The sequence below is a fragment of the Somniosus microcephalus genome, chromosome 14 (genome assembly GCF_052327205.1).
Source record: "Somniosus microcephalus isolate GS21.2 chromosome 14, FLI_Smic_1.0, whole genome shotgun sequence".
NCBI classification, from domain to species: Eukaryota; Metazoa; Chordata; class Chondrichthyes; order Squaliformes; family Somniosidae; genus Somniosus; species Somniosus microcephalus.
In genome coordinates, this window is record NC_141000.1 from 79,761,540 (window position 1) to 79,789,059 (window position 27,520).

Here is a 27,520-nt window from a genome sequence, read left to right on the forward strand (position 1 = left end):
AGACATACCATGCACGGTCTGTCAGAAAAGACCTTCTCAGAAGACCTCGTGGATCTGACTTTGTTCAGCCATTATTAAGCTGAGCTAGGATCAGTATTACTTCATTCGAGATGTTTATTTTGAACCTTCAAGCTTAACTTAATTTTTAAAAAATCTTTTGTTGCTTTCTTTATCCCTTTTGCCGAATGTTCACGGTGTAATGTGTGCAACAAACAATGGGCTGAATTTTAATGGGGAAGGCGGGTTGGGGGTGCGGGGGCTCCGAGGCAGTGGAGAAACCCTGGAGAACGGGTTTCCCGCAGGCCCTGCTGAATTTAACGGCAGGGTCTGATTTGAATGGGAAGCCGCTGTTTCCCACCTGCAGCCAGCTGGAGAGCCTGGGGTGGGGCAAAGGAGCGCGGGGTGCAGCAGGACTCATGGAGTGATTAGAGGCCTGGTTCGGGGAGGGTGGTGGGGGGGAGTCCTCATGGGGGCAGGGAAGGTCTCCGATCATGGGGTGGGTTAGGCAGAGACCCTGGATTCAGGAGCTAAGTGTAAAGGCACTTATCTCCTGAATACAGCAGTCGTTGCCTTGCATTAGCTGGCGGGTTTGACAAGTTGTGCAAAACTCGACCAGCTAAAGTTAAATTTAAAATGGAGGTTAAAGCAGAGGCTTCCAGGTTCAATATAATATAGAAACATAGAAGATAGGAGCAGGAGCAGGCCATTCGGCCCCATATCCCTTGATCCCTTTAGCTTTAAGAAATATATCCAACTCTTTCTTGAATATATTTAATGAACTGGCCTCCACCGCCCTCCGTGGCAGAGAATTCCACAGGTTCACCACTCTCTGGGTGAAGAAATTCCTCCTCATTTGAGTCCTAAATGGCTTACCCCTTATCCTTAGACTATGACCCCTGGTTCTGGACTCCCCGGCCATCAGAAACATCCTTCCTGCATCTAGTCTGTCCAGGCCTGACAGAATTTTATAGGTTTCGATGAGATCCCCTCTCAATCTTCTAAACTCCAGTGAGTATAAGCCCAATCGACACAATCTCTCCTCATACGTCATTCCTGCCATCCCAGGTATCAGCCTGGTGAATCTTCGCTGCACTCCTTCCATGGCAAGAACGTCCTTCCTCAGGTAAGGCGACCAAAACTGCGCACAATATTCAAGGTGCGGTCTCACCAAGGCCCTGTACAACTGTAACAAAACATCCTTGTTCCTGTACTCGAACCCTCTTGCTACGAAGGCCAACATACCATTTGCCTTCTTAACCGCCTGCTGCACCTGCATGCTTACCTTCAGCGACTGGTGCACAAGAACACCCAGGTCTCTTTGCACTTCCCCTTCTCCCAATCTATTGCCATTCAAATAATCTGCCTTCCTGTTTTTGCCACCAAAGTGGATAACCTCACATTTATCCACATTATAGTGCATTTGCCATGTTTCTGCCCAATCACCCAACCTGTCCAAATCGTACTGGAGTTTCACGACATCCTCCTCACAGCATACCCTCCCACCTAGCTTTGTGTCGTCTGCAAATTTGGAGATATTACATCCAATTCCCTCGTCCAGATCATTAATATATATTGTGAACAGCTGGGGTCCTAGGACCAATCCTTGCGGTACCCCACTAGTCACTGCCTGCCACTCGGAAAACGACCCGTTTATTCCAACTCTGCTTTCTGTCCGCCAACCAGTTCTCTATCCAAGTCAGTACCTTGTCCCCAATCCCATGTGCCTTAATTTTGCACGCTAATCTCTTATGCGGGACCTTATCGAAAGCCTTCTGAAAGTCCAAATACACCCCATCCACTGGTTCTCCCTCATCTATTTTACCAGTTACATCCTCAAAAAATTCCAGTAGATTAGTCAAGCATGATTTACCTTTTGTAAATCCATGTTGACTTTGTCCGATCCTGTCACTGCTTTCCAAGTGCTCTGCTATTACATCTTTTATAATGGACTCTAGCATTTTCCCCACTACCGATGTCAGGCTTACCGGTCTATAATTCCCCGCTTTTTCTCTGCCACCTTTTTTGAATAGTGGGGTAACATTAGCTACCCTCCAATCCATGGGTACTGTTCCAGAGTCTATCGAGTTCTGGAAGATGACCAGCAATGCATCTACTATTTCTAGGGCCACTTCCTTAAGTACCCTTGGATGTAGATTATCAGGCCCTGGGGATTTATCGGCCTTCAGTCCCATCAATTTTCCTAACACCATTTCCCTACAAATACTGATTTCTTTCAGTTCCACCCTTTCATCAGACCCTATGTTCCCCGGCATCTCTGGGAGGTTTTTTGTGTCCCCCTTTGTGAAGACAGAACCAAAATATGTATTTAGTTGGTCTGCCATTTCTTTGTTCCCCATTATAAATTCCCCTGATTCTGACTGCAAGGGACCTACGCTTGACTTCACCAATCTTTTTCTCTTCACATATCTATAGAAGCTTTTACAGTCAGTTTTTATGTTCCCTGCAAGCTTACTCTCATATTCTATTTTCCCTTTCTTAATTAATCCCTTTGTCCTCCTTTGTTGAATCCTAAACTGCTCCCAATCCTCAGGATTATTGCTTTTTCTGGCCAATTTATATGTCCTCTCCTTGGATCTTATGCTATCCCTAATTTCCCTTGTTAGCCACGGTTGAGTCACCTTTTTTGTTTTATTTTTATGCCAAACTGGGATGAACAAATTCTGTAGCTCATCCATTCGGTCTTTGAATGTTTGCCATTGCCTATCCACCATCAACTCTTTGAATGCCATTCCCCAATCAATCCGACCCAACTCGCTCCTCAGACCATCGTAGTTTCCTTTATTTAAATTGAGGACCCTAGTCTCTGAGTCAACTACTTCATTCTCCATCTTAATGAAGAATTTGATCATATTATGATCGCTCCGACCCAAGGGGCCTCGTACAACAAGATTGCCAATTAATCCTTTCTCGTTACATAATTCCCAGTCTAAGATGGCCCGATCTCCGGTTGGTTCCTCGACATATTGCTCCAGGAAATCATCCCGTAAACACTCCAGGAATTCCTCCTCCACAGTATTGTTACTAATTTGATTGGCCCAATCTATATGTAGATTAAAGTCACCCATGATGACTGCTGTGCCCTTATTGCACGCTTCTTTAATTTCCCTTTTAATGCCATCCCCAACCTCCGCCTTACTGTTTGGAGGTCTATATACCACCCCCACTAACGTTTTTTTCCCCTTAGTATTTCTCAATTCTACCCATACAGATTCCACATCATCAGAGCTAATATCCTTCATTACAATTGTGTTAATCCCTTCTTTAACCAGTAATGCTACCCCACCTCCCTTTCCTTTTTGCCTACCTTTCCTGAATATCGAATACCCCTGGATGTTGAGTTCCCAAATAGACGACCTGCTCCTGGCAGCAGATTGGCTGCCCCCCTCCCCAGGTTGGAGTTGTGTTCAGTTTGGGATTCCAATTTTTAACACTTTAACTACCCCCGACCCACCCTCTTTTTTAGGTTAAAATTTCCCCCAATGTGTGTCTTTAGTTACTTAAATTCCAAATTTATTCTGTAGTTTATTTTAAGGTACTTCATGATTTTAAAGTTTTGCATATATGCCATTGTAGAAATCCTATTGTGTATATAATATTCAATCTTTTATTTAAAAAAATGTTGACATATTTTGCAGTTTGTTTTCTCTGCTTTCATTCAGTAGCTCGAGAGTTTGGTATTGAGTCTGTCAATGGTGGTCCTTCCTCTTCCCAGAAGGCTTCTCACACTTCAAGCACTGTCCACATCTTAACCTTGCTGCTCAGGCTTCGGCAGTGCTGCTGTCACCTCTCTCTGCTGAAGACGGTAAGAAATGATTGTCCCCCTATGTACATTGAGGACCACATAAAATACAAAAGAATGTGCAAATGAAAAAATGTCACCTTTTTAAAATTACAAATATTCACAGAACAAACATTTCTGAGGTTAGACTGCAAAAAATAAATTGAAGTTTGCAACTTTGTGACCGGGGTGCAAATGGAGGAATCTTAATAAAGTTTAGGCTTTACTTCGTGGGAGACATCAGCTTTGTCCCTTGCTTGGAGCGTTCTAGTGGAAGATATGAATATTGTCCCATGCGGTAATTGGATCTTCCTTTATGTAACACACGGCTGAAGACGGGAGTCCAGACTGCATTGATCCAATGAACATCCTTTTTATGGTGGCATTAGGATGGTTAAAAGATGATCCTTTTCCCATCAGTACTGCCAGAGAGCAGGGAATTAAAACTGGCTATTTTCTGCCAACATTCAGGTTTGCTTAGCAGGAGAGAAAAGATCACAAAAACAAGTACAGATGGTGGAGGCCATTCAGTCCATCTAGCTTGTCTCTTCCAGGAAAGAAATCTGCAACTGCGTCGACCAATTTATTTTGGCTATGTTACTATTTTTTAAATGACATTTGTCTTGAATTATAGGCTCTCTGTCAAACAGAGATGGAATCTGAGGGCATCACCCTCTCGCTGGAGGAGCAGCTGAATACATTATCATTGTCAGAGGTCACAACCTCTGATGCCAAGTCAACCGTTACCCTGAATGGTACCAGCTTCAAAGCAAACCTGTTTGAAAACACCAGGAAGAGCACTAAGGTATGTTCGGATATTTCAGAGCATTAAATTGTGAAATTATTTCATTCCAAATGGAATTTGAGTAAAATTTACAATTTTTATAAAGATTTTGCTGTGTTCATGAACAAAAGAAAGACCTTTCATCTTTGATTGCGCTTCTATGAAACGTTTTGGGATATTTTCTACGTTAATGGCACCGTACGAGTATAAGTTGTTGTTGTTGAGTCATCACAATCTCGGTGTCCCAAAGTGCCTCACATTCAGTGAACTGCTCTTGAAGTGCAATCACTGTTATACAGAGGACCGTGGCAGCCTATGTGTCCACAGCAGTATTCCTCAAAATGAGATGAATGACCAGATAATCTGTTTTTTGATCGTGTTGGTTGAGGAAGGGATGCCAGTCAAGATACTGGGATTACTCACTGCTCTTCAAATAATGCGAGTCCTTGAATCCACCCAACATTACGTAAGCAATCCTCTAGTATTCATGTGGACCATTTTAAATTTATATACCATTTACTTTTATTATGTATGATTAGATCAATCTCTAAATTGAGATTTAAATGGTGGGTAAACACTGTTGAAGTTTGAATAACTTTGCAAAAGATTGCAAGGGAATAATTACACAGCAACTTCTATTTTTATACTGCTTTAATGTAGAATAACATTCCAAGGTGTAAGCAAAAATAGACTCTGAGCCAAAGGAGAGATCAGGAGAAGTGACCAAAATCTTGGTCAAAAAGGTGGGCTTTAAGGAGGGCCTTGAAGGAGGTGGCGAGGCAGAAATGGCACCCAGGCAACTGAATGAACAGTTGCCAGTGGTAGGATGAAGGGTGGGGGGGGGGAGGTGTACAAGAGCTTGGAGTCAGAGGAATGTGGAATTGTAAGGCTGAAGAAGGTTACACTGATAGAGAAGGGTGAGGCCATGGAGGGATTTAAATGCAAGGATAGGATAAGAATTTTAAATTTGAGGTATTGGGCGACCAGGAGCCAATGTAGATCAGTGAGGATGGTGGTAGGCTCATGAGATTTCCTGTGGGACAGGATACAGGCACCAGGGTTTAGGGTGAGCTGAAGGGTAGAGGATGGGAGGCTGGCCAGGAGATCATTGGGGTAATTGAGTCTGGAGGTGACACGGGCATGTATGAGGGATTAGGCGAAAGAGGAGCTGGGGTTGGGATGGAGATGGCTGCTGTTAGAGGTGGGAGTAAGTGGTCTTCGTGATGGAGAGAAGGTGGCACTAGAAACTCAGCTCGGGGTCGAACACATTGCTGAGGTTGCAGTCTGGTTCAGCCTGTGATGGTGGTCAGGGAGGGGGAGAGAGTCCGTGGCAAGGCTATGGAGTTAGTGGTGGGTGCCAGTTTTTAGCTAGAGGAAATTTTGGCTCATCCAAGAGTGAATGCTGGACAAGCAGAGGCAGTGGTGCAGTCGAGAGGTGGTGGGAGAAGTCAAGCTGGGTTTTAGCAGCAATTGTGTGAAAGATGACCCATGTCTGCAGGTGATGGCACCAAGGAGCAGCATGTACACGAGAAAGAAGAGGGGGCCAGCGATACCCCTGGAGGTAACGGTGCTGGGGTGGGAACAGAAACCATTGCTAGAATTTAATACAGATATTAAATAAGGAACAATTTATTCTGTGCTTGTTGTAAGCTCAAACATAAATCCTTTATAGGATACATAGTTTATAAATTATTTCAGTCCATAAAATAATGAATGACTTGTTGAAGTTGCCAACTATGGACCACAAATTTATTGGTGGAATAATATGTTTTACATCTCTCTTCACAATCTGTTCCTTTTGTTACCAGATCTCTGCACTGTTAGAGGAACTAAAAGCAATAAGAAGTAGCCCGGAACCACAGAAAAGGTACATTTCCAAGAAGGTTTCATTTTTCAGGAAATCAATTATTAGATGATGGGAAATCTGTGTATCTTTGTATTTTTCTATAAAGCACTATGACTGTGGAAACAGTACTGAACATAGAGGACCTGAAATAGCGCACTGTAATTTGCATTATTAAGTAGAGACTAATGCCCATCAGTGTTCTGCAGAGCTGAATTGCTATAAAATGCAGGGTCAGCTCTTTTGAATATCTACTGGTGGTTCTTGTGTAAAATCCCCAACTATGCTGGGGATTTTGGGAAATTAGAGTGCAGCTTTTAAAAAGGCATGTCTAGTTAAAGATTGTAACAGCAGGCCAAGGGAGTCGCAGGTAAGTAGGGAAGTGCTTGGCTCCCTGAGCTCATTGTAAGGTAGCTACATTGGATGGGGCAGGGAAATACAAGGGGCACCCTGACATCGAGAAGCTCGCCGTCTACAAGAAGCATGTCATGGAGCTGCTGGGGTTGCACTCTGCTCTAGCTCTGTCAGATGGTGAGGTCAGTAGAACAGTGTTGGCACAGATTAGTGGGTGTACACCTACACGGTGTGAATTTTTCCCACTTTTCAGTAATGTCTCCACTAGAGGCAAAGACTGCCAAAAAGGAACAAAAGAAGGGCACACAATGTCATTGAGATGGACCTTCAAACCCTCCTCTTCAGCAAAGAATAGAGAAACTGCTGAGTCTCAATGGGAGGAAACAAATGTTGTCTTGTCATGTGGAGAGAGGCCAACTCTCTTTCCCCCAGAGCTGCAGATCAGTGCTGCAATAAATTCAATGGCCTGACGAGGGCAGGCAAGGCAACACACTGGCTGCTCTCACTTTTCTTCCTTTTGTAGCAGCACACTCTTTAAGCGCAGCCTTCTACACTTTTCTGTCTCTTTAAACCCAAGAGAGTTATGCTTATCCATTCTTAGCTTGTACTCCTGTTTCCTATAGATCCAATGCAGCAATAGGGACTGATGATGAAGAACAGAAAAGAAGGGAAATCATCCTTGTGGACTGTGAGGATGATTATCCTGAGGGGGATAATAATGATGGAGAGGATGTGATGGTCAAGCTCTGCAAAAAAGCGCATCAGTCACTTGACATATGCATAGCCAATGTTACACACATTCACCCGTGCCGGCCTGTTGAGCGCGGTTGTGACATTCCTAGCCACAAACAGCTGTCAGGGCAGATGACCATGCCTGCAGGTCCTTTATGCAGCTTTCCTATTGCCTCTGGTGACATGCATCAATACACATACTCTCTCTAAGGTCTTTGCAGGCCCTGTGTTGCATGTATATCCTTTGGGGGGGTGGGGGGGGTAATATCTTGTGGGGTTCTGCCTCCTTAATTGCTGCCTCACTCTCCTTTCCTCCATCCTCTCTCGCTCCTCCTCCTGTGGAGGGAGAGGAAGGCAAAATATCATGGTGGTCTTGCAGTCAGTCAGGAGCAAGTCCAAGGCTCAAAGCGGGGGAAAAAAATCACTAAAACATAATTCCCAGCTGCAGTAATTGCTACTCAAACTTTCAGCCGTCCTCGGGCTCAAAAGCTCCTCACTTTCACCAGTGCCAGCTGATCCTAGCAGCAGGGGCACCTTTTAAAATGTGTTTGGGAGATTTGGATGGTGCTAGAAAGGCCACATTATTGCTCATCCCTATTTTTCCTGAGAAGGTGGTGGTGGGACTTCTCCTGAAACTGCTGCAATCCTTGTGGCAGTGGTGCCAGGATATTGATATTGAGTGAAGATTTAGGAGCAATGATACAAGTCCAAGTCAGGATGGTGTATCAGTTGGAAGGGAACTTGAAGATGATGGTGTTTCCATCATCTCTGAGTTCCTGTCCTTCTCAATGACAGGAGGTGCTGTTGAAGTAACCTTGATGAGTTGTTGCAATGCATCCTGTGGATTATACATACTGCAGCCATATTGTGCTGGTAGTGAACGGGGTGGATTTTGAGTCCAGCAATAAGGGGCAGCAATCAAGCGAACTGCTTTAACCTGGATAGTGTCGAGTATCTTGCTGTTGTTGCCACACCCATACAGGCAAGTTTATCATATTCCTGGCTTGAGCTTTGTAAATGGTGAATAGACTTTGTGAGTTATGGGGATGCACTACTCATCATAGCATATTGACTTGTTGTGTTTGCCTACATTACAGGAGTGACTATAATCAAAGGTAATTCATTGGCTGTAAAGTGCTTTAGGACATCCTGAGGTCATGAAAGGTGCTATATAAAATGCTCTTTTCTCATTCAAATTCGCTCGCCAATGTTTTCCATGTTTGCCAATTTGATTGTGGTGGAATCAGTATCTGAATTAGACCTCAGTGTATGTAACTCTTCCGCATTATTTTGTGCCCTGTCTTACTTTCCCACTTTCAGTAGTTTCTTAACACACAAACAAATCAAATGTTGAGGCTGTATTTACCGTTTTGTTGCATGTAACTATTGTTGGTCATTTCTCTCAGTGTCATAATTTCTCAGTGGACCAGCATGCTGCGTGTGGTAGCAGGCCACTTGGATCAAATCGGCCTGACCTATGTTACTCTGGACGGCTCTGTGACTCCTAAACATCGTATGGATTTGGTGGAGGAATTTAACACTGACCCTAAAGGACCTCAGGTACCCGCTAGCTGCTCTTTTGGGTTTTCTTGTGGGAAAGGAACCACAGATCCAGAATACGAAGGGAGCTTTGTTTTATTGCCAATTATCTTCCCTGAAGGTGCTAATGGGTGATCAGGTACAGTTGTTGGCATCCCTCTAGTACCTTAGAGTTGTGAACTTTGAGTGAGGTTAGGCTGGACTTAACTTTGGTACGTACACCGTCCCCTTACCCCTCGGAAAATAGCCTTCTAACACTTGCAGTCTAACCTTGCATATGAAGAATGGATGTTTGGATGAGGTATTTAAAACGCTGCTGGTACCCGTAGGACCAAACCCCAGCATGAATCACCATCTTTGAGAGGTGGAAAGAAAATTGGGCAAAAAAAAATTCTATAGTAGTTTGCATGCGGTGTTTTATATATCAGGAATTTCAACAATGGGGCCCATTACTAAAAATGTAATAAGTTCAGTCTGATGACATGTTGGGAGATCTACTGATATAGTCAAATCTACTTGGTTAAATCACTGTGTATGCACAGTTTATTTAAATACGGGGGTCCTTTATTTAAAACTGTGTGGTATCAGTAATGTGTAGTTTCTAAGACTTGATTATCTTGGGCATGCTTCCTTTCTAAATGCTTTCTCTCTTCTCACAGGTCATGTTGGTCTCTCTGTGTGCTGGGGGTGTGGGTTTGAATCTCATTGGAGGCAACCACCTCTTCCTGTTAGATATGCACTGGTAAGATTAAGGATCAGCAGTAATGCAGATAGTTACAGACTATATTAAAATGTGATATTGGAAGGAAAGACACCTATTCCTTGCTGGAATTTGCATGTGGATAGTTTTACACTGTTGCTTATAAACAACTACCTGATTTCAAACATTTTAATTCTCAATGTATTCATTCCTATTAATACCACATCACTTCAAATTTGTAGCTGGCAATAATGGCATAATTTACAGAAGTTATTGCATGTAAGTGACCAAGTAATTGCATGTCTCACTTCAATCTCATTAGCATCATCGATTAATGCATTTCTTTAACATCTGCTTTTTAAAGATGGGACTTGAGGAGCTGAATTTTTCCCTCCTTCATAGTAACCATTCGGTTCTTGAATTATTGAGAAAATTTTCCTTTTTTATTTCATTTGTGCAATTAATTTCCCCTCTCTAGATTCTTCTCTTTACTCCTAGTCCACTTGTTTCACATACCTGGGTATGAAGGCAGATAAGTAACCTAGTTCCAGGCCTCAACCAATGCTGCTCCAATCACAAAAGAACCCTTTGTTGACTCTCTTGGATTTATTTTAAATGTTTTTCCCTCACTGTTGGTAGTGAAGCCATCTCTGATTAGTGCCTGCTCCCCCTCCCTCTCCTGCTTCCCATTCTCAAAGCTCAACTGAGATTGGGGAGTTGTCGGCCGGGGAGTTGTCAGCCAGGGACCTGTGTCCTACCATTTCAGACCAGGCTAGCTCTAATTAACCAAATTCAGATAATCTTATTTGCATAACCAAGTCACCAATTTATATAACTTTTAATGTCTTGATAATATGGATTATTTATGAAACCAACACTAATGGAATGGTGCATGCTGCTAATGTGTTTTATGCATCATTTTGTCCAAACCCCGTTGCATTTTATGTGTCTTGTGGTAGCACCTGCATGATGTTTGCAGGAGGAGTTCACAAATTTGCTAGTTTTTTGAAAAAAATAAAGTCTTGATAAATCTAAAACTGATATGATATTAAAATTAATGGAGTCAACAAAATATAGTGATTATTGAATTCCTTCATTAAATTTCCTTCTGTAACCGGCCAAATTCATGAATGCACCCAATTGTGTTTTCAGGAACCCAGCACTGGAGGAGCAGGCATCTGATCGAATTTACCGGGTAGGACAGCGCAAGAATGTCACTGTGCACAGGTAACTAGAGATCCTATATTCCCTTTCTGAAGGAGTGGAAATAAATGGGAAGGATAAATGAAAATCATTATTTTTAATTTTGCATAACATTGATGCATTTGAAAATGAAATTCAATATTAATTATGTTCAAACTTACAGCTGCAATGCATTTGAATGAACCACCTGTTGGTTCATGAATCTGTCCTATTGTATATGGCAAGCTGCTTCACAAATCAAGAGGAGACACACCATGACTACTCCACACTTCTAAACTTTCTCCTTGAAGCAATTTCTCCGCAGTTTACCTGAGCTGCTACTGCTTCTACATTTACTGCTTAGAATTTAAACTTTAAAACCTGCATATATACTTCTTATTATATTCACTTTAAATTTAGAGTAATGGGAGGAGAGTAACCGCCCGATAAATCAGGTGTGGGATGAAGAACAACTGAGAGGGAGAATGGCAGCAGTAAGGACAGCAGGAACCTTGAGAATTCAGTTTGATACTCCAGTTACAATAAAAGCAGAGTTGTTTTAATGGGAGACTTTAATTTTCATATAGATTAGGAAGAGCAGAGTAGCTCAAGTCAGAAAGGTAGTGATTTTCTTTTGAGTACATTCAAGATTATTTTCTGGTGCAATATGTTCTAGAACCAACAAGAGGGCTGGCCATACTAGCTTTAGTAATGAGCCAGGCTTAGTTAATCTAATGGTAAGGGAACATTTATCTAACCTTGATCATACAGGAAACTTTGTGATATCCGGCACCGACGGGACCAAGCTGTTGCCGTCCCATCAAAACTGCCAGACAAACCAGCGCTAATGTTAAAACATACGGAAGCTTTTGAGCTCCGTATCTAGCAACAAACCCTGTTGCTTAGCAACAGCTTCTAAACAGTCGGCCGTAGTTTGCAAGCGTCTCTGTAGCTAAGCAACAGCTTTAGCTAGACCTTGCAGAGCCTGACTAGTGGAAAAAAAAAGCAACGAAAAGAAAAAAAACTTACTGAACCGACTCCTGAATTTTGCCGGTGGATCGAGCATTCCGGACATTAACCTCCGGATAAACCAAAGTTTCCTGTAATATGATTGATGTTAGGTTTGAAAAGGAGAAACGTAATGCAGTTAAGATCTGGATTTTGGTAAGGCTAACTTTAACGGGATGAGACAGAGACTGACGACAGCAAACTGGTCAAAACTGTTAGTGGGTAAAACTACAGATGAACAGTGGGAGGAGTTCAAAAAAGAATTTTATCTTAATACAGGACCAATATATAAGGGGGGAAGAGCTCTACTTTACCAAATAAACCAGCCATGGCTGACAAAAGAGGTGAGAGATAACATAAGACTAAAGGAAAGAACATACAAAAGTGCAAAGAATAGTGTACATCCTGGAGACTGGGAGAGATGTAAAGAACAGGAAAGGAAAACATAAAAAGATAGTAAGAGTAACAAAAATCAATACTAAAAGAAACTTGCGAGGGATAGCAAGATTAGCACAAAGATTTTGCAATTAGAAGAAAAAGGGTAGTCAAGAGTAATGTGGACCCTTCAAAAACAGATGCGGGTAATATTGCAAATGAAAATAAGGAAATGGCAGACTTGTTAAATAATTACTTTGTGTCATTATTCACAGTAGAGAAAGAGGATAATATACCTGACATTCCAGGGAAATTAATAATGAATCAAGGATGGAACTCACTAAAGTTAAAGTAAACAAGAAAACAGTATTAGAAAAAATAATGGCGCTAAAGAGTGACAAATCCCCAGGACCTGATGGTTTCCACCCCAGGGTTTTAAAGGAAGTAGGTGAGGAAATTGCAGATGCTTTAACCATAATCTTCCAAAGTGCTCTCGATTCAGGAATTGCCCCTTTAGATTGGAAAATTGCAAATGTAACTCTATTATTTAAGAAAGGTGTGAGAGAGAAACCAGGAAATTATAGACCTACTAACATCAGTTGTGGGGAAGTTATTGGAATCTATAATTAAGGACCAAGTGACTGAGCACTTGGAGAAATCTGAACTGATTAGAGAGAGCCAACATGAATTTGTAAAGGGTAGGTCATGTCTAACGAACCTCCTCAGATAATGAAGCAGTCTATGCACGCATGCAACAAGACCTGGACAACATTCAGGCTTGGGCTGAGAAGTGGCATTTGCGTCACACAAGTGCCAGGTAATGACTATCTCCAACAATCGAGAGTCTAACCACCGCCCCTTGACATTCAACGGCATTACCCTCGCTGAATCCCCCACCATCAACATCCTGGAGGGTCACAATTGACCAGAAACTTAACTGGACCAGTCGCATAAATACAGTGGCCACAAGAGCAGGTCAGAGGCTGGGTATTCTGCGGCGAGTGTCTCACCTCCTGACTCCCCAAAGCCTTTCCACCATCTACAAGGCACAAGTAAGGAATGTGATGGAATACTCTCCACTTGCCTGGATGAGTGCAGCTCCAACAACACTCAAGAAGCTCAACACCATCCAGGACAAAGCAGCCTGCTTGATTGGCACCCCATTCACCACCTTAAACATTCACTCCCTCCACTTGTTAATTTGAGTTCATATACAGAAAGCTGTCAACATCAGGGTCCCAGGCCTTGTTGAAAAGGACAGTGTTTCAGGTTAGGCTCATAATCTGCATCCCTGAAAATACAGCATTCTATCTGGGTCAGAGTGTCCTTGAATCACTATCAATTTACACCAGTTTCAGATGGATCTGACTTTGTTGCAGCTGAAGTTAGAACTTGTTGCTTTCTCCATCTCAACAAATCGTGAATAATACATTGCTGTCAAAATGCCTAATGCAGTGAAATTTTATGGCAAATTAAATTTCACTATAAAATGTTATGCTGCAATCAGAAATAGTGATTTTTTTTTAAACAAATGTATTGCTTTACTAAGGAAAATTGCTTTTCCCTCCAGGTTTGTTTGTGAGGGAACTGTTGAGGACAAAATCTTTGAACTTCAGGAGAAGAAAAAGGAACTAGCAAAGAAGGTGCTATCAGGAACTGGAGGATCATTTACCAAGCTTACACTGGCTGATCTTCGAATTCTGTTTGGTGTGTGAGTCTCGAAGGAAAAAAGTCCTGAAATCTAATTGTCGAACATTCCAACAAATCTCAGTCGAGAGGCTCCGTGTGTCCTTAAACTATAGAAAGGGGGCCAGTTCGACCTTCCGGATGTCCTAAACATTTACATCAAACATCATATGGATGTTGTTGTTGTTAGTGTGTAATTATGATGGCTTACAAAAACTTTATAAGTTCATAGGTCATTTATATATTTGGTGTGTGAGTTTCTGTTTCAAGAATGAAATACACAGCTGCTTCAGCCCAGGCTGAAGCCAGATATTGTCTACATGATTGGGGAAAATATGACCGAGGTAAGGAACTGAAATAATTTGTTTGGATCTTAAAGTCTGGCAAAAAGGGAGTTTTTTTTAAAAACAAGAGGCTTCTTAATTTTTAGCAGAGGTAGGAAAACAACTCCCAATGAAAATGAAGATTTACTTTATCAAAGTAAATATGATTTTAGTTAGGTCAGATCGTTGCTTTCTTAACTTGCCACTTGTCATTTCTTTATAAACTGAATGTAAGAAAGAAAATTCATCATTAAAGTAAATTATTTTGACTCCTTTCTGCGGAATACTTTGGAACAGATTTTGTGATCTGGTTTGGGGCACAAGTCTCCTGATGTGTCTTGCTGTGTTCTGTTGACTGAAGCTCGCTTCCGTGGGTTCTTGCTGTGTTCTGTTGACTGAAGCTCCAATCAATCTCTGGTTACGCGGTGCGCTGCTTTCGATGTTCAAAACCTTTTTTTCCTCTCATTTTGCCTACGTGGCAGTAATTAACCCTCTGACACCTGGTAAATGTCCCGCTTCCCTCGTTAGCCCTCTTATGATCTTTTTGATCCCACTAGGTTTTTCTCTACACAAAACAAAGTGCTCTTATCTTTAGATGTTCACTTTTCACAGACCATTTCTCAAGATGTTGTCTAAACAGTCTGTCCATCCTATAGCTGTACCAAGGAGGGATGTCTCCAATTCCTATCTCTCTCTCTGGTTCTTATCTCTTTAAGCATAATATTACTGAATTCCTCGTCCCCACCAGTCTCCATAACCTTAGTCCTACATTCCATTACTTCAGTAATTGAAAACACTGCAATTTCAGTCGGGTTGACATAATTTCCCATCCTGCTTTTCTCTCAGCCATTCGCCATTTTATATAGGCTTTTAACATACAATTTCACATATTACAGTTCTTAATCATGTTTACTAAAACCTACAGGTACACCCTGTCCTACAATACAATGGGTTAATGCAATGTCCCTGAGGTGCGAGTTTGAATCCAGCTCAGATTGCAATGGAAATCCCCTTTGCTGATGTAAGGACTCTTTGTGAAATGAGCTTAGGCAGACTTGACACAATGGCTAGTGATTGTGGGTGCATTGCCCCAAACCATCAAACATTCAGCACAAAATAACACTACATTTTCAGTCTTGTTGGATAGCTGGTGAAGCTAGGTTCAAGGCACATTGTTGGAGCAAAGCAGAGGGAAGTTTATTTTACATCTGGGAATGTTTCAGGGTGACATAGGTAGCTAAAATAAGGAAAAGTGTTCTAATCCACAGAACTAGCCCTCTTTCATCATATAAGCATACAAGCAATTGCCAAAATGTAACATTAATTAAAAATAATTGTGATTTGATCCAACCTCCATTCTGTGGACCTTCATGTGAGTAATGGGAGCTTGATTTATAATCTATTTAAAAATGAAATGAGTCATTGTGCTTCATTGCCTTTGGCTACAGGGAATGAAACGGACAGGTATATATTTTTTTTAAATCTCTAGTTTATAACTGTGATAAAACCTTAAAATTCAATATTCAGGTATAATCCAGAGAAATTCCAACTGTTGAAAGTCTTTCATTTGTTTAAACTAGTGCTTTTCAAACTGTTCTGTTTGGCAAATCTTGCAAACACTCCACAGGACCATCAGTCCTGACTTACAAAAAAGGTATCAGCTACCTAAAGGAAACAGATGCTGTCATGGTAGAAAAGATTTTTATTTGTATACAGCAAAATAAACATAAGTCAACAACTAGAGAGAACCAATGAGCTTGTAGGATCCCAGTTTAAAAACATGGTTTCAGCATCGGGTAATAGGTTGAATTAGTTGCTGAAAGATTTGCTCTAATAGCTGGTATTATGTAACCTGTTGAGATGTTCTCCATTTTATTGATTCCATAATACGTGCATTTCCTGCAGGTTGACAGTTATCGGTGTTTACAGACAAAAATTATTTAATCTGTTTGCAGTGTATACAGATTCTAAATAAACCTATTGGAATAGCTCTATTATTTAATGGATTGCAAAGGGAAGCCTAAAGCATATACAATTTTTATAAAGTAAGGAAATAATCATTATAAACAATTAGCATCCAAACAGGAACTAGTAACAAAAAGTCCATTCATGTCATTATTTATTCAAATCTCCCAAAGCTCTACCTTCCAGAAGGACAGGAGCTGCAATGGCACAAGAGCTTTTGAGAAATGAAATGGGACATATTAGAATCATGCAAATGTTTATTACACAAAAACATGCTAAATAATTTTACTACTTACCATTTACATAGGAATTTGAACACAGATCACTGCCATCAGTAACAAACTCATTCCAACAAAGAAGATGAGGTAGCGTATGATTACTGGGACGGAACGGCCATCTGTAAATAGAGTACATAGGGTGAGGTCACCCTTCTGTTATAATAGCTTGACAACCTGTTAATGCACTCCTAAGAAATGATTTTGCTCCTTTATTTTTTAACTGAGGCATTTTAACTGGGTTAACATTTTATCAAAATAACAAATTCAGGTCTGTCATAGATACCTTCAGTGGCTTCAGTCTCTCCCCTAAGTGATCTGAGCATCTCCTAATGGAGTTGACTCATGCTACCCTATATCTACTTGTATAATAGCATAACCCAGGATGTAACAATAGTATCCGTTCGTGATCCGAACTTGATATTTCTTTTATGGGTGCTTCTTTAATCCTAAAGCCGATCAAGCAAACACTTGGTGTGAGACAAGGACTTGGTGTGAGACAAGACCAGATACAAATCGTAAAGCTGCTTTATGATAATAGTAAGGAGAGCAACAGATATGCTTTGATTCACTTAATTAAATCATTCAACTTATCCTCACGTATTAATACAAAATAAAACACCATGCTTCCCCACATCAAAAGGCTGTCTTACTGACTTTTTAAACACAATGCCTTCTCATTGTCCTCTAGCATTTCTAAACTCTGTCAGCGAAAGCTCTTGAAGCTTTCTGTTTAAAAACCTGACCGACTGCCAGTGTCTCTGTCTCTGCTTTTATCTCCCTTTGTTCACAGAGATCAAAAATGGTCAAATAGTTTCAATGAGACACACTCCAACAGAGACGATTAGACATCGAACAGGACACTAGTTTGCAGGTCTTCAGCCTCTCAATCATCAACCAGCCAATCTGACTGACTGACTATATGATTTACAGCTCCTAAGAATCGGGTATAGGAAGATGGAAAAACTTAAAATATTGGTTCAAAAAATCATTTAAACAGATTTATATTTTTATACTATAAATTACATTAATCTGGCAATTCTGTATTAACCAAAACCCTGTGATTCAGCATATTACTGCACATCATTAATTATACTGAAACAGGCATTTGAAAAGTTCATAATTTTTGTCTTTGTAATTTATGTCTTTTAGATTAACAGCATATGTCAATGTGTTGTTTGAGTTTGTAGATACCAATAGCACTGTGCAGATAAAGTTGTGACTTTAAATGGAGAAACAGTTGTTCTCCTTGTACATGGGCCCTAAATCTTAAAAAAAAAATAAAGGGTCTGTATGGTTACCCATTAATACAATTGTAATCCCCAGCTCTAAATGATGTTTAGAATGATGTTTTTCAACTTAAATTTAATTAAGTAACATTTGTGTCTAAAAACTATTACATTAATATTCACATTTTAATTAGATTAAAATTAGAATGTAATTTTACGTTGTATTCTAAATAGACTTGCATGTAGCACTGGTAGTATATCAGGCGACTGAGTTATTTATTAATTATTACCTGGGAGGACTTTTATGATGAGTTTTCATTGATTGGATATTATGCAAGTATTACTTGGAACTGATCTTACTAGAAATGTTACAATTGTCCTTTTTACAGAATATGTAAAGCACAGCAGTAATATTTTATGAATGCAATTGGTTCAGAGCAGTTCGATGCAAAGGAAGACGGTGCTCACGGATTGGAGTCATTCGTTCTTTTCTGGCTACAATAAGTAAATAAACTAGGACATAATTTTTGACTCTAAATGCTCTCACTTATGATTAGAGCAAAGCAATAGAAAATGTCCATCAAACGGTATGTTTATCTCTCGTTAGGGGTCATTTAAAATGCCCTGTTCCACATGTATCACCACGCTGTACTTTAATATTGATACATAGTGAAGTATGTATCAAACACTACACCCATATGGCTTATCAAAATAACGCTAGCCCTACACTTAGAATTCAGATGGTAAAACTTGGGACATTTCACAAATATGCTGTGTTTAGCGATACAATTTCATCTTTTCATAGATCTAGTCAAATACTTCGGAGTGCAAATGTTATCTAGATATTTCTGATGAAGGTCGACCTGAAATACATCTTAACAAAGTCACAGTACATTTCTGATTTTTTAAACAAGTTTGTCGTCTGTACTGACTTGTATCTCTTTTACATAAAAAGCTTGAGTATCCGCTCGCTAATGGGAATCACCGTTAAAAACCTATTACCTTCCTACAGACCCCATTATTGTATAGACAACTCGACCTGATCAACTCTCACGACAGTAGCCCTTCCTCGAATCGAACTGTAGCACACAACAACTTGTTTATGTCTAATAGTGTGTTTATCAATTTTACCGTCTGTGCGTCATCCATGCCTTTGTTACCTCTAGACTTGACTATTCCAATGCACTCCTGGCTGGCCTCCTACATTCTACCCTACGTAAACTTGAGGTCATCTAAAACTTGGCTGCCCGTGCTCTAACTCGCACCAAGTCCCGTTCATCCATCACCCCTGTGCTCACTGACCTACACTGGCTCCCAGTTAAGCAACGCCTCGATTTTCAAAATTTTTGTCCTTGTTTTCAAATCCCTCCATGGCCTTTCCCCTCCCTATCTCTGTAATCTCCACCAGCCCCCTGAGATACCTGCGCTCCTCTAATTCTGCCCTCTTGAGCATCCCTGATTATAATTGCTCAACCATCGGTGACCATGCCTTCTGTTCCCTAGGCCCTAAGCTCTGGAATTCCCTGCCTAAACCTCTCCACCTCTCTTTCCTCCTTTAAGACAATCCTTAAAACCCACCTCTTTAGCCAAGCTTCTGGTCACCTGCCCTCATTTCTCCTTATGTGGCTTGGTGTCAGAGTTTTTGTCTTAGTAAAACATCCCAAGGTGCTTCACAGGAGTTTTATATGTTAAAGGCGCTATATGAATACACGTTGTTGGTGTTGCGTGACTCCAATACTTACTATTGTGCCATTTCCATTTATGCATAAAACAACTTTTGACATTCCATGGTTGGATGTGGAGTAACTGGGAGCAGCTTTATTCCCTTTGTCAACAACTTACCTCCGCTGGGACTGAAACTTTTCCTCACTGACCCTTCCAGTGTAAGGTGCTGAACCTGACAGGTGACAGCGGTTCCCGGGTCCCAGTGAGTGTCTGTAATCCACAGCCGGGAGCTCAGGTTGTAGGTGCCGTCACTGTTTACTGTCGGGGAGTCCGGTTCTATGTGATAGGAGACATCTCCCGCTACAATCCAAGAAATGTTCAGAGCTCTCGGGAAAAATCCCGCCGCCCCACAAGTCAGAGACTGAATCCCAGCAACTTCATTCTCGGGATCCGCAGAGAGATAGACTTCAGGTTTCGCTAAATAAACATTTTAAAAAATCACAAGTTATATCAAAGCAAACTTATAGAAAGCAACTGTAGATTAAAGTTGTGCATATATACTAAATGGGAAATTACATGATTTGATTAGATTATGTCTCAATATACAAATCACAAGATACCTATAATAAAATATAACATGTACCCGAATGAAATACGAGCCAGAATAATATCCCGTGATTTTACAATAAGTTTCGTTCGCTTTGTTTTCCTTGGACCAATATCAAGAACATTGAAATGAAGTGACTGCTTATTTCACAAAATCGGTGTCGCTATTTGTAATTCGCTTGTTCTAGAAATAATATCCCGCTGCTAGTATAGAATCGGACAGCACAGAAGGAGGCCATTCGGCCGATCGTGCCTGTGCCGGCTCTTTGAAAGGGCTGTCCAATTAGTCCCGCTCCCCTGTTCATTCTCCATAGCATTGCAGTGTTTTTCCTTTAAAAGTATTTATCCAGTATTAGTATCAGCATTCTATAATTTTGTCTTTTGGATGTTTTTCTTCAAACCAAGTGTTTTTTAAACTGTATGAAAGTCCCTGTTGCTTAATGGATATTGTGGAATTAAAGTTAAACGCTGGTGTATTCAGTCCAGTCCCCAGTACACAGAACATGTCAGTCCCAGATTAGATATATGTGTGGAGCGAGTTCTGATTCCTTTGCCCCATACATTGAACTATTTCAGTTTTGGTTCATCTAATTACCTTGGATGTAACAACAGAAAATGCTGGAAAAACTCAGCAGGTCAGGCAACATCCGTGGAGAGAAATTTGAGTTGACGTTTAGGGTCGAACCCTTCTTCAAAACTGGAAAGAAAAGAAAATAGATCGAAGGCAGGGCTGCGATCAGACAAAAGAAGTGAAAGAAACAAAAAAGCTAGACGAGATGGTAATAGGCTGAGATTAGGTGTAAAGTGTACTGGCAGGGCAAGAGATAGCTGCCAGGTGTGAGAGAGAAACAAAAGGAAAGGGGGGGGGGAAAGGAGTGGAAAAATTACAAGAAAAAATGTGTAATAGGGGCCTTATGATCTGAAATTGTTCAACTCGATATTGAGTCGATATCTAGCTCTTTTGTTTCTTTCACTTCTTTTGTCCGATGGCAGCCCTGCCTTCCATCTATTTTCTTTTCTTTCCAGTTTTGAAGAAGGGTTCCACCCGAAATGTCCACTCAAATTTCTCTCCACGGATGTTGCCTGACCTGCTGAGTTTTTCCAGCATTTTCTGTTGTTATTTCGGATTTCCAACATCTGCAGTATTTTGCTATCTTGCTAATTACCTTGGATGTTCAGTTCTGTTCCCTCTCCTGTAAATTCTCTCCAGGGCCAGGCTCCTCTCTCAGAACCAGGCAGTGGTAAGTGTCGGAATCGTCCACAGTCACCTCCCGGATGATAAGCGAGCCCTCAGATACAGACACATGAGAGTTATTGAGGAAATTCCTAGGTTTGTTGCCTCTGATACCAGGATTGTCTCTTGTCCTAAACCAATAATATCTCACCGAATTCAGCCGCTCCTCTTCGGGTACCACGGTGCAGTTGATCCGAACTGTCTGTCCTCTCAGGAGGGACAGAGCTAAAGGAGACTGGATCACTTTCAGACCGACAGCAGGCCCTGGGACATAAAGTCACAACAAGTAGGAACATGACATTCAAATTATCTGACTACAACTAGAATAACTGTCAACCGGGGTGAGAGTGAATGCTTACCTAAGACAAGGAGCCAGAGTTTGAGAACAATGTTTGTAAATGGAGCCATATTGCTGAAGAAGGCACCGGTTGGTTAGACCTGTTGGCTGTTCTATAGAATATTAAGATCGCTGGGAGATTATTGCGGTTGTAGCGCACAGTGCGTCACATCACACCGGCTGCTGGTTGCCGACCGAATGGAATAGTTCAACTAAATATATGTGGCAGTCCCTTCATTCCTTCTGTGCAATTGAAATGTATTTCCCTCTACCATGCAGTGCAACAAACTCCTGTATCATTGCAGTTCAACCTGGTAATACAGTATCATGTCATTTTATACTGAGTGGTACAATCACCCGACCCTGACATCAACAACTTACTTTAAAAATTAAAAAATAAATACATCTGTAAACCACAGAAATTCCATCTGATAGGACTCGCCGGGCAATTCAGGTAACACCGAAAACATATTCATTTGGTTTATGAGATCACCTGAGCTGCGTGATGTGCTACTGACCGATGTTGTGTTCGGATAAGGATGAAGCCTGCAGGGAGGATGGCCAGAATGGTAACCAGGGCTCTGTGGAGCAGGAGGCAGTCCAAGGGGGTGGGCGGGGTGGGGGATGAGAAGCAGAATAAAAAGGTTGAAGTCATAGGGGATTGAATAATTGGGATAGATAGCATCCACTGCAGTAGCAACTGAATCCAGAAGGGTGTGTTGCTTACCTAATGTAAGAGTAAAAGATATCTCCACGCAACTGGAGAGGAACGTGGAAAGGGAGGGAAGATCTAGTTGTCATGATCAATGACGTAGGGAAGAAAAAGGAGGAGGTCCTGCTAAAGGAGCATCAGAAGCAAGGAACTAAATGAAAAAACCAGAACTTCATGGGTGGTAATCTTGTGATTACTACCTGAGCCACATGCTAATTGGCCTAGGGATAGACTGATAAGGAAGGTGAATGTGTGGCTGAAAGACTGGTGTGGGAAAGAGGGGTTCCATTTTTTGGGACACTGGCACCAGTACTGGGACAGGACTGGAACATTTATCCACATTATATTCCATCTGCCATGTTCTTGCCCACTCACTGAGCCTGTTGAGATCCCCTTGAAGCCTCTTCACAACTGACACTGCCACCTAGCTTTGTATCATCAGCAAATTTGGAAATGTTACATTTGGTCCCCTCATCCAAATCATTGATATAGATTGTGAATAGCTGGGGCCCATGCACCGATCCTTGTGGTACCCCACTAGTCACAGCCTGCCATCCTGAAAAAGACCAGTTTATCCCTACTCTTTGTTTTTTGTCTGTTAACCAATTCTCAATCCATGCTAGTATATTACCCCCAATTCCATGTGCCCTAATTTTGTTCACCAACCTCTTGTTGGGACCTTATCTGAAAATCCAGGTACACCACATCTACCGGTTCCCCTTTGTCTACTCCACTAGTTACATCCTCAAAGAACTCCAATAGGTTTGTCAAACAGGATTTCCCTTTCATAAATCTATGTTGACTCTGCCCAATCTTACTATTAGTTTCTGAGTGCCCAGTTATTGCATCCTTTATAATAGATTCCAGCATTTTCCCAACTACTGATGTGAGGCTAACAGGTCTGTAGTTTCCCGTTTCCTGTCTCCCTCCTTTCTTAAATAGCGGGGTTACAATTGCTATCCTCCAATCTGCAGGAAACATTCCAGAATCTATAGAATTTTGGAAGATGACAACCAATGCGTTCTGTTCCCTCTCCTGTAAAGTGTTTCCAGGGCCGAGGCTCATCTTTAAGAACCAGGCAGTGGTAAGCGCCTGAATCGTCCACAATCACCTCCCTAATGACAAACGAACCCTCAGATACAGACATAGACGCACATGAGCTTTTATTGAGAAAATTCCTAATTTTGTTGCTTCTGATGCCAAGATTGTCTCTTGTCCTATACCAGTAATATCTCACCGAACCCACCTGCTCCTCTCTGGGTCACAGGGTGCAGTTGATCTGAGCTGTCTGTCCTCTCAGAAGGGACAGACTGGATCCAGAGCTGGATTAAGAATTCTTGGAATCCTGGGCAACAAGAACATTGTCCCCCTCCCCCTCAACCATTACAAAACAAACATGTAGGTAGTAAAATCCATGAAGAAATAGGCCCAGAATGTTTACATACTGCATTGATAATAAAGTTAATCATATAACAATATACTATGCTTAAATGAAACTGATTCAGTAGTTGAATACAATTTTTCTGCGTTAGGGTGAGTTTTACCAGGAGCCCTATATTTGGTTAAAGCCCTTGGGAGTGTGCCCCATAGGAGCATGTGTTAATCCACCCCTTTCACTTTCAGACCAACAGCAGGCACTGTAAAATTAAAATTACAAGTGAAATAAACTATGGGAAGCTGAAAACTGAAATAACATGAAAATAAAAACGGACCAAAGACCATGAAGCAGAAACTAAGATTCTAGGTGATCAGAAATAAATGTGTTGACCTAGTTGCTGATCAGAGGCAGGCGACTTGAGATAGTTTCCTGAATTGATCAAGTACATCACCTCACAACTCTGCTACTGTTTCCAAAAACACTCCATAAAGTTCAGTTTAATTTTAAGTTCAATGGAGCAATAGAATGGGATTTTATTTGTTGTGAGTGGCGCTAGCCGTTCATTTGACTTACATGTGCCCATAGACTTTCTATGAGCTTTTGCACAGCAACTTTCTGTCAGTGGGACATCAGTGGCCCTCTACAGGGCATCTGGGACCAATCAGATTGAAGAATCGTTAATGAGCAGTGCTGAATCTGAACCAGGAAGTGTAAGTTAGAACAGTGAATTCAATGACAAATCAGGTAAAGAAAGGGAAATAAATTTTGGATTAAGAGATAAAAGAGATAGAAAGAACAAGTAAAAAAAATTATTTGAATGCTTTCTTTTAAATCTCCAATGTAGGGGGTGGTGTTTGGGGTCAGCTTCACCTCTGACTTATGAGCGGTTCAAATCGCTCCCACTCCCTTGGTCCTAGACCTTGGACTTATTTGGGGGGTTGTGATAAAAGTGTAGCAAACAACTGATTTTGGTGCAAGAACTTTGATCTTTATTTGAGAAAGAAAATACAATACAATAATAACACTCTAATAAAATGGGGAAAACACTTCGACATACACGAGGGAAAAATTACAGTCGACAAATATCTCACCCCTCCCAATCCCACCTTACTAGCTAAGTTAGGCTCTGAAAGGACCAGGGATAATGCTCACCAAAACGACTCCTTGATAGTTGAGCTGGTTCGCGATTTCGGGGTTCGCTAGATGTGTTGGTTGGTGCCTGCCGTACCCCGGTTGGTTGTTTCGTAAGGCCCTTGTTGCCACGAGGTGTCTGATGGTCACTGAAACTGTTGCTCTGGTTTCTTCTTGTGTGTTACTTCTTCTTCGTCGAGAGAGAGAACTGCTTCGAGATGCTTGAACTCGAACTTGGAACTCTCTGTACTTCTTGAACTCCCACCTTGCTGAACTGTGAACTGTTCTGCTGAAATGAGTCTTTCAAACTTCTTGACTTTCCTGTCTTTAGAAAACAGGCTTTCAATTATACTAATTGGGGCCTCCTAATCTTAAGTTGTTTAAAGTGGTTTTGGGATGGTTCCATGGGCTGTTGAAGTTTTAAGAATGTGTGAAGTGGTTTCGAGATGGCTTCCTGAGTTGTTGAACTCTTATCTAATTGTAGTGAATTGTCCTCAAGCTTTGAGTTTCCTGTGGGGCCTGAGATTCTTTGTAGCTTGGCTAAACAATTTGGTTTATGCATGACTTGGATGGGTTCTGTGAGGCTGTTTTTCCGTGGGTCTATTGTCAGCATGTAAATGTCTTGATAGGGGCTGAGTGACGTTTACAGTTTCCCCCAGACAGTTTGATTACCTCGAATACTCAAACTGGCTACTGCATAGGCAGATCCCAAATTCTTTGTTGCAGCCTTTTTGCCAAACATGCCTGAACATGTCCTTTTAAAATGCCAAGTCTGTTTTTGACCTTGAATCTCCTTGCTAGGCCCAACATGTTCTTTTATCACTCCTGAAGTTTTTAGCAAGGGTCCAGAATCACTTTAATATGGGTTTTCTTTCACAATGGGGGATCTGTAAATTTTGAGAATCCTACACCAACAATAATTAAAAGCCAAAGTTAAGAAACTCCACACTTGTAAAAGTTAATTTTCAGTGCCAGAGAGGTTGTTTGGCAGTAATTAAAACGTACCACGTCACTAAAAGGGTACTTAGACTGGAATGGACAAGCCCTAACTTTCCGTGGAGATTTTAGTCCATATCTACCATGCAAGTACAGGAGCTTCATGCCGTTTACAATGCATTATTACATTTGTTAGAACATTGTGTTTATTAGGTTGTATTTTGCTCCTACAATGAATGTACTCGTTTTCTACTGTGTTATTGTGTAAATCTGTTCTATACCTATTAACTGCATGTTTCTCTGGAAATTATGCACTCTAGTTAGAGATGTACCTACACCACCAGCATGCAAAGTCCATACCAAAAAAAGTTAAAAGGACAGGAAGTACAGAAATAAATAGCGTTGATGACTTTGTGGGTTGCAGTTGTATTCTTTTTCTTATGCTGCATTTAAGAGTTCAGTTTGAACAAAATCTATTCAGCTGTGTGGTTAACATAGTGACCTAACCACTTAAAAACATTGGACATAGTAAGCAGAACTAAGAGGATATTTGGCAAAGAGCATTAGGAGCAATCAGAAACTTCTGAACTTTCAGTGTAGGCTAGTGACTAAGGCGTGCAACCAAATTGAGAGTTTGCAGGTATGTCGTTTTCAAATTGCCATCTATCTGAAATGTGTAACAAACTGATCAAAGAGATGACACGACACTTTAGAAAACATTTGTTTACATAAACAGCATGCATCTGGCATCTCACTGAACTCTAGCTTTTTTAAAGTAGGACTCTCATCTGTTTTAAAAGAAAAGCTGAAGCAGTAAAGTACACCCTTTACATGGCAACATCACTGTATCAGTAACCACGTTATTACAAATTAACCTTTAATTTAAAACAAAAGTACTTCATTCTGAAGTAGCATAAAATTATCCAGATGGTCAACGTAATGAACTTTCACGGACATTTTGGAGCACACTATTCTTAGGTGCATTAGGAACTACCCAAAACCTTCTCAACATGATGACAATGTTCTTTTAGTACATAGGTTTTTGAGAACTGCAGCAACATACTGCACAATGTTAAAATTATAAAACACTCGCAACATTTTCTCCTGGGTGGAAACTAAACAGATAAAATCATTGCAATCTATATTACTCCTCACAACATTTTGTAATACCCATAAATATATATTTTAATAAAAATAATTCATTTCTCAAGTCCAAGAAAACTAATAGAACTTGCAACATGAGGAATTCCAACTGCCACCCTGAGCTATGATCCGACTGCTTTGAAATGTTGCTGTGTATAATAGATACTTTTCAGCGTTTGCTATTTAAGCTATTTAAATATTGTATCTCTCTCCCTTTCTAACAGTATTTTGTGTTAGTAACTCTAAGCAATATTGAAAGGGTTGTATTTAGGTTCATTAGAGTTCCTACGGGCTTTTAATAAAATATAGACTACAGTTAGTTAAGAGGTTGAAAACTGACACACTTCGGGTTTCCCAAAGGAGTGTGTTTGCCAAAGGATTGTATTTGCCACTCTCGGGTGTCTCAGCAGGGAGAGGAGATCACTTCCCATGTTGCTCCAGCAAGTCTTTTGAATGGTCCATTCACCAATTAGCTCCATTCGTGGTGCTTGTGGAAATGTTCCTGGATTTTCCTTCTATTGTCCCAGAAGATGAGAACAAGGTGAACAGACAGAGGATTAATTTTGAATAGGTGAAAAATTGTA

At 40.9% G+C, this 27,520-nt stretch overlaps 2 protein-coding genes across 4 annotated transcripts in view; one reads left to right on the forward strand and one right to left on the reverse strand.

The window, feature by feature from the left end:
• ttf2 (transcription termination factor, RNA polymerase II) overlaps positions 1 to 14,594 on the forward strand; it is a 56,556-nt gene extending 41,962 nt beyond the window's left edge. The window contains exons 17-23 of one of the 3 annotated variants that reach the window (XM_086006764.1): positions 3,681 to 3,823; positions 4,434 to 4,604; positions 6,392 to 6,450; positions 8,919 to 9,072; positions 9,711 to 9,793; positions 10,904 to 10,978; positions 13,887 to 14,594. In XM_086006764.1, the coding sequence (XP_085862890.1) occupies positions 3,681 to 3,823; positions 4,434 to 4,604; positions 6,392 to 6,450; positions 8,919 to 9,072; positions 9,711 to 9,793; positions 10,904 to 10,978; positions 13,887 to 14,031 (830 nt within the window). In that variant the 3' untranslated portion in view covers positions 14,032 to 14,594. Of the gene's footprint in view, positions 1 to 3,680; positions 3,824 to 4,433; positions 4,605 to 6,391; positions 6,451 to 7,403; positions 9,073 to 9,710; positions 9,794 to 10,903; positions 10,979 to 13,886 lie in introns of those variants that run through there. The other 2 variants (XM_086006765.1, XM_086006766.1) reach the window with 2 other exon arrangements.
• A 1,995-nt stretch (positions 14,595 to 16,589) lies between these two features.
• Positions 16,590 to 21,707, reverse strand: LOC147107604 (signal-regulatory protein beta-1-like). The gene is given in 5 exon segments (XM_086007399.1): positions 16,590 to 16,687; positions 19,637 to 19,936; positions 21,232 to 21,279; positions 21,282 to 21,563; positions 21,659 to 21,707. Coding segments are annotated over 5 exon segments (777 nt in total).
• Positions 21,708 to 27,520: the final 5,813 nt, after the last annotated feature.